The sequence below is a fragment of a genome, unplaced genomic scaffold (genome assembly GCF_019419815.1).
Source record: "Pyrus x bretschneideri cultivar Hongxiangsu unplaced genomic scaffold, Pyrus_bretschneideri_v1 Contig14, whole genome shotgun sequence".
Taxonomy (NCBI): Eukaryota; Viridiplantae; Streptophyta; class Magnoliopsida; order Rosales; family Rosaceae; genus Pyrus; species Pyrus x bretschneideri.
The window spans coordinates 1175815-1183742 of record NW_025999435.1 but is presented as its reverse complement, the minus strand read 5'-3'; the positions used below and the strand labels follow the sequence as shown (position 1 = coordinate 1183742).

General features: G+C 37.5%; 1 protein-coding gene across 1 annotated transcript; it reads left to right on the top strand.

The window, feature by feature from the left end:
- The first annotated feature begins 2404 nt into the window (after positions 1 to 2404).
- LOC103962556 (Werner Syndrome-like exonuclease) lies at positions 2405 to 7567 on the top strand. The gene is made up of 6 exons (XM_009375272.3): positions 2405 to 2852; positions 4645 to 4824; positions 6133 to 6263; positions 6388 to 6549; positions 6832 to 6942; positions 7043 to 7567. Exons 1-6 carry the CDS (start codon positions 2552 to 2554, stop codon positions 7118 to 7120), a joined length of 963 nt encoding a protein of 320 aa, XP_009373547.1. The 5' UTR covers positions 2405 to 2551; the 3' UTR covers positions 7121 to 7567.
- The last annotated feature ends 361 nt before the right edge of the window (positions 7568 to 7928 follow it).

The following is a 7928-nucleotide window of genomic DNA, read 5'->3' as shown; positions in this document are numbered from 1 at the left end:
TTTCCAATTTATTGAATATTTATTCAAATGAATTTGGTAAGTTATTTATACTAAGAGAATATTTATTGAAATGACAAAAACACACCAAATAAAATCACATAAGCATACCGAATAATAAAAAACTCACTAAAAAAATTACATAAACATACCAAATAATAAAACACACCAAATAAAATTACATAAACATATCAAATAATAAAACTCACCAAATAAAATAACATAAACATACCAAATTCAAAAAAACACACTAAATGAACTTAATTATCTTCAGCTTGTTTCAATGCACACTGGTGCTCTATCAAGTCAATTTGCCTAGCATTGTGCATGTCTAACATTTGAAATGTAATATATCGTTGAATGAGCCTTTTATTGTAACGTTCATCTCTTTGTAATGGCTCATGTTGCACGGGCTCATCGGTGGCGTCATAAGCACAATATATACGTGTTCTTGAATTGTTCATCGTGTCTGGCTCATATTCATCAACGGTTTCATAATTGTACTCATCTTCCACAATCATGTTGTGAAGAATGATGCACCTCATCATGATGGATCGAAGCGACTCTACATCAAACAATCTGGCAGCACCCCCGACGATAGCCCATCGAGCTTGGAGGATACCGAAACAACACTCCACATCCTTCTTGCACCCCTCTTGACAGCTTGCAAAGTGTTTTTCCTTTGCACTTCGCAGACGTGGCACTGTTTTAACAAATGTTGACCACCACGGGTAAATGCCGTCAGCTAGGTAATATGGGCCGTCGTACATACGTCTGTTGACCTCATACGTGAGTTTTGGTGTCTTTCCTTGCAGCACACCGTTGAACACTGGGGATTGAGCAAGGACGTTAATGTCATTTTGAGCTTTCGAAACCCCGAAAAAGGCGTGCCAAATCCATATATCAAAAGATGCCACCACCTCCAAAATGATACTTTTTGCTCTTTTTTGTCCCCATAAGCTCCTTGCCATGCACTTGGACAGTTTTTCCACGTCCAGTGCATACAATCAATACTTCTAATCATCTCTGGAAAACCACGCATCTCGGCCTTCTTCAGAAGCCGTTACAAGTCCATGTTTGTAGGTTTGCGAAGGTACTCAGCGGTGTAGATAGATTATATTGCTCCGCAAAACCTCATCAGGAACTCAAGAATGGTTAATTTCTCCATTCTCGTTATCTCATCCACTTGGTCTGCAGATACTCCATATGCAAGCATCCGCAGGGCAGCAGTAATTTTCTGCTGAAGAAGGAGACCCATATCACCAAAAACATCATTCTTTTGCACAAAGTAAGAATCACGGTTGCAAACAGCAATCATGATTTTGTTGAACAAATGTTGTTCCATTCTAAAATGACGTCTAAAGTACGTATTAGGAAATGCACTATTAGGGACAAAATAATCGTCCAAGAGTTCCATACCTCGTCGTTGCCTGCTTCAATCAAGGTTTCCGGAACGGCTGTGCCTGCAGATCTGAACCACAGCTTGGATGACTCGACGGGAATGTGAGGCTTTGCCTATTCTTACTTCGTCATCTCTCATTCTACGCTCCTCATCCTCTTCCCTCTCATTTTTTGCCACTTGGTGATTGAACATTCATTCTGATTGGTTAAACAATTCTTCCTCTTCCTTATCGAGTTCCCACATCATCCTTGAGGAAGAAGAAAATATTGTAAGAAAGAAGCAGAAACTATGAATAATAATACAGATTTTTGTAAAGATGGAAGCATAAACTATGAATAATGATAGAGATCTTGAGAAAAAATTGGTGTGAGATTTGTGAGGATGAATGGTAGATTATATGGAGGATTCAAAAAGGATTAGGTTGTAGATAATACTACGTGACATGCTGTCGTTCGTTAAAAATCTGATGGAAATATATCCTCAAAGATTGTAAACAGATTATGACACGTAGCGCGACGTGATTGGTTAATAATCTTATCAGAAATTCATCACCAATAATTGTATTTTCGGATAATGACACGTGGCATAACAAGTACGATTAATAATTTTATCGGAAATTCATCCCCAATAATTGTCTTTTCGGATTTTATGACAAGTGGCACAACGAGAACGATTAAAAATCTTATCCGAATTACAAATAAAATTATTTTGTTTTATTTAATAATACTTCGGATAATGACACGTGGCGCAACGAGAACGATTAAAAATCTTATCCGAAATTACAATTAAAATTATTTTGTATTATTTTATAAATAAAAAAATACTACTTTTTATTGCCTATCGCTAGGGTTATTGAAGTGTAACGATGGAGATGCAAAATGTGATTACTGTTCATTAAGGACAATTACTGTTCATCAGGTGGATTGAATAATGAATAGCCTAGAAGAAGGCCAAACGTTAAAGTTACTCTTAAGTTCGATTATTATCAAATGACGAATTTGGCGTATAAGTGTTGCTTTCTTCTTTGCAAAAGTGCTTTTAAAATCCGAAAAGAATTTCAAGTAATCCGCTCTCAACTATTTCAAAACCATTGTTCAAAATCTCTTTAATACAAAGTGACAGAAAATGCGGGGAATGGTGGTAATGGAGTAAATGGATCACTCCCAATCCGAACAAGATGTCCACCAAAAGCAAATGCAAGACCACCACTTGATGGAAATCCCAGAGTTGGACGACGATCCCTTCACGGAAGAAGACCTCCAAGCCATTGAAGCCGCATTCGAAGCTGCGACTTCCTCTCTCCCCAAAAAGCGAAGCCCCAGTCCAGAAGACGACGGCCCCGACCACAAAACCCAGCAACGCCGCCAGTCCGAGAGTGCCCGACGCCGACTGCCCAATTCAGTTCTCGCTCTCCAGCATCCAAACGCATTCCCTCTCTCTCCTTGCCGTCAAGGTCCGTCGCCTCACTTCCATTGTCTGTAAATCTTGATATTTCAGTGTTTCTTTTTATTGAAACCCTAAATTAGTGTAGAGGGTTTAGTCTGTTTAAACATGGCGTGGGAAATGTACCAAATTTACAAATTAAATTTGTGGAGTAGGAAGGCACCTGTCAATTGTCAGAAATCAGTAGAAAATATGAGGTTAGGATTACCATGTAATGACCCTGAGTGTTGGGTTTTGGGATTGCAGATGAGTAGGAAAGTAGCATAGTGGCTTTAGTTTCGATATTTTGTGTTACGGCTTAGCAACTGAAGTCTGTGTGACACAGAGTCTAGCTAGTCTTGTGAAGCAGGGTAGGCTGCATTACTAAGCTGTTCAAGATGATTGAAATGCCGGTATGTGGTACCGAAAGAAATTGGAGTTCATGAAGTTGGTAGTACTAGTACAGTTCGTACAGAGGAGCTATACAGCGGATTAGTACGAATTTATTTTTGAAGTGTTAGCCCAATTTGCTCCTCACTTGGGCCCTGTAAGATTTCTATGAAATTTGACCTGTCCATGATGAAGCATCATAATATAAAAATGTCAAATCTGAAGATGACTTTGTAGTTTGAGTTTGTGGACGTAGCACAGGTAGTAGAAATGTATTGTGGGGGTGGGGACAGTCATAGGATCTGCAAGCAGAAAATCCTAAACAGCATTATTAGATTCCGACTTCCAAGTGAGAAGAAGACAACTAAGAACTTAAAAGGTTAAGAGGAAGAGAGATTGGTGCTAGATGACCACCTTGAATTTATTTTATTTTGCCTAGAGTGCAGGCAGGGAAAAAAAAAGCAACCTTATTGGAAGAACCATGCATGCATCAGGTCTTGCACGGTGAATGATTGTTGTTTCCTTGGTGGTTTTGGTAGCTAATGCTCATCATATTACTTGCTAATTATTTATCTTATCAATTATATGAGCTTGGCCATATGGATTTATTGTCTTCCATCATAATTTTTGTTATATGCCATATCTTATTATGTCAAATTATATTTAGGTCTTGACTTTTGTTAGATTGTTTTGTAGTTATTCTATTTGTCTAACACTTTTTCTCATACAACTAGATACTCAAATATTGAGAATGCATTTATAGTATCGCTCAGAAAGATTCTAAAGTGTCCAAATCATTGTTAAGAGACGCCCTCCTACCAATTGTGAAACTGCATGAATTTGCATGGAGGACTTTACTAGCCAGTCTGATAGGACAACTGAAACTTGGCTGTTAATTTTCTCTTGCTATAGTTGCAAGTCGTAACATGATCTATGATAACAGTCACAGAATTTGCGCAGAAATCCTTTCCTGTGAGAGTTATGACGCTTTTGATAGATTTGATCCTCTTGGATATCCAAGCCTTTACTGCAAGTGGATTGTCTTGCAGGATGAACTATATTTTAAGGTTGTTTAAGAATCCCCTGATTGGGTTTGAAGGTTCTCACTAGGAAAAATTCCACCTCAAAAGGGATAAATCGGACCATCAAACAAATTATGTAACAAAACAATATTACCTTGATACTTGAGCAAGGGTTTTTAACAATTTGACACTGTTTCGGTGCAGTTAGTTTTAGGATTTGGCATGATCCTTATTTTTTCAAATGTAGTTATGTGGAATTATAGTGACCATCAAAGGTTTTGCCCACTTTTAGTGCGTTTTGTTTGCTGGCAAATGTTGTACTGTGCATAAACATTTGATTATCATTTCCGAGCATCCTTTTTATATTTAAATTAGTTAGTTTTTCATTGCAATATCTATTTCCTAAAGCAGCCAATGCAAGGATGAAATATCCCATGATGATGTTTGGAGGTGAGATTAAATATAGCAGAACTGCAGTTGAAGTAGAGAAAGCTGCCCTGGAGATTTTAAAGAATTTTCAAGCAAAGAAAAAAGCAGTGGGTCAAAATGCAATTGGATTTGACATCGAGTGGAAGCCCACATTTAAAAGAGGTTCGTAGTTCTTTTAGGCATCATATGTATTTTATTATGATTTTTTTTTGGTTTCTTGATAGATTTGTCTATTCTTTCTTTAGTTCCATCATGAAAATAGAATTGACTCATAAATCACATTGGCTTGAAGATATAAATTGATAAACCTGAATGTGGCAACCTGTTTCACAAGGTACAGATGATGTTGTTGAAGATCCAAGTTCTGTCTCTCTACCATATTTCCTCCCCTTTCTTATTCGAGATATTTATTTTCAAAAACCTAGTCTGTGTCTTCTTTAGCTTCCCTTTCCTACTTTTCATATTGTTAAGAATTCTACAGCCATAGGCCAACGAGGAAGAGAATGGTCACAAGGGAAAATAATCCCACAAAGAAGGGAACCTCCAGTTTCATTTAGTTAGAACCAGCGCAAATGCTGAAGCAAAGTTTTTATCGGTTTGGCCTTGATTGCAACTCCCCTCCCCCGCGCGGGCCTTGAAACAGTGACATAATGGATATTTTAATGACTGTAAAAGCAACGGGGGGTTCCGGTACCTTTGATTTATTGTGTCTTTTAAATGGAAGGGGAAGGAGGGTTTCTTTTGTGTTATACCTTCTGTATTTGATGAATCATGACGATAATTCCTCTGGAAGGCAGAGGGGTTTCCTGAACCCTTGCTATATTTTATGCATTTGAAAAATGATGGATTTTTCAGCGAATACTAAGAATGTTTAGTGTTTCGGCTGTTGATGATTCATTCTTTTTATGTACTCCGTAGGATTTTTCCGTTATTTCTTTTAATAATCGCCTCATTTCTTGTTTTCATCATAACTCACCCTATATATCGTAGTTGTATTCAAGATTGATGATGATTGTCCAACCTCATTTCATATATGATTTAAATGAGGTGATAATAGAAAAATGGTTATACTTGTTTTCACTTTCATACTATATTAAAGTTGAAAAAAAGACCTGCAAACATTGGATGGTGCAAGTCACATTATCTAACGAAATTATGAACAGAAATGTAAGAAGAAGAAAGACAAAGTGAGCTACCTTGGGGTTGGGGTTGGGTTGGGAAGGTCTTGAGCTTGAGCAGGGACTGCGGGTGTTACAGACTGAAGAAATCATTGCTAGTTGCACTTCCTTTCCGATCTGCTTTTCGACATGTTTCTGATAAATTTATGTCTTACAAACCATTTCTAAGTTGGATTTATCCAGTAAAATGTGAGCTTTTTTTTCATCTGATTCTTGAAGAGGGGTTCGGTTTAGTTTTGTGAAAAAATGCAACTTATACTCTGTGGATTGCTTAATTGGGAAAAAACTGCAGGTGTTCCACCTGGGAAGGCTGCAGTTATGCAGATATGTGGAGGCACAAGTTGTTGTTATGTAATGCACATTGTACATTCTGGAATTCCTCGAAGTCTGCAGTTACTTCTCGAAGATTCTTCAATTTTGAAGGTGTGTAACATATATTGTTCAGATTTGCTGCATCTTGCCCGGATATAGGAGATGTCTTTCTTTTCGTTTTCTTCTTCTGGAACTTATATTATGTCACATTATTCTTATATAATACCTGACGCAGGTTGGAGTTGGCATTGCCAATGATTGTCTTAAGGTTTTCAAAGATTATAATGTATCTACTAAAGCCGTAGAAGATCTTTCATATCTAGCTAAGCGGAAGGTCGTTGAAGGTTTGCAGAACTGGGGTCTTGCATCTCTAACTGAGAAGCTCATTTGCAAAGAGGTAATCATTGTTTTTTCTCTGCCATCAAATATTATTTTGTCGCTTAGATTCACTATTCTCAGCAAAACTACTGAGCGTAAGGAATCCCCGACGCATACTCCTAAACGATTCTCCCTTACTGGATCTTTTTGCTTGAATTGTGTCGGATTGTAACATAATTTTTTCCTTCATTATTTCACTTGCATTTGACCTGTATCTTTCTAAAATTCTCCTTAGGCTCTTTGTAGAATACAGTGATAAATTCATGTAGGAATTGCTGTTAATGTTTTCAAAACGTTGCAGCTTTTGAAGCCCAACAAAATTAGATTGGGAAACTGGGAGGCCAAGTTTTTATCAAAGGATCAGTTACGGTATGCCGCAACTGATGCTTTTGCATCATGGTACCTTTACGAGGTTAGTTGATCATCAAACTTAAATTCTCATAATCTGTGATCAAAGTAGAGGCTGTCGAGGACTCGAAACACGGGTGACTACTAAGCTGTCTCACTGTTAGGTGCTACTGAGCCTCCCTGATGCCGAAAAAGATACAGCCCACCACCAGAGTGAGGAACTGCTAGCTGTGTCATTGTGAATGTTGGGAGTCCCTACTTGGTGCTGGGCTTTGGACTTCCAAGACTTTGATTCATGCCGTTGGTTTGCCATGACGTGGGATTAATTTCGCAACGGTAATGATGTTCAGCGGGAGGAGAGATTTTTTAGTATGCCCGGAACACAGACACCTACAGGCTGTATCGTTGTCTGGTAACATCAGAGTTAAGTTATATAAGATACGCATGATCATATAGTATCCTGATTATGCCTAAATGCCTTTTTATCAAACTTTTTGTGATCCATTTCTTCATCACCATTCCTAAATCCCTTGGAATATGAAAGTTTCTCAACCGAACATTCCCTTAAAGAATTTTGTTTGACTACCCACGTCGTTGTGTTGTATCTTTTTACATATCATAATATAAGTGAATTTGTGTAAATCTTATATTTGAAGACATCAAATCAATAAATTAAACATATTCTATGACATTAAGTGTATTAGTAACTACGTAATCGTGTTATAATCTAACTGTATTCGAAACACAGTGGATTGAAGTAAAAACCGTAACCACAATAATAATACGGCACCTACGGGGAAACATGTACCTCATTCTTAGTTTACTTGGTAACCAAGGCGTGTACGATACTGATTATTACTTACCCCTTACGATCATATACAAGACATTTCCACATCAAAAGGTATGGTATGCTCCAAATAGTAAACTTTTGCGCTTATTTTGATTTGTCACCTTTCAAATGAGAACAATTTATATGACATAGATACCTTGTCACAATGATATTTCGTCCCAATGATAGTAAACTTTGGAGTTTGGTTAGATTTGCCCTCT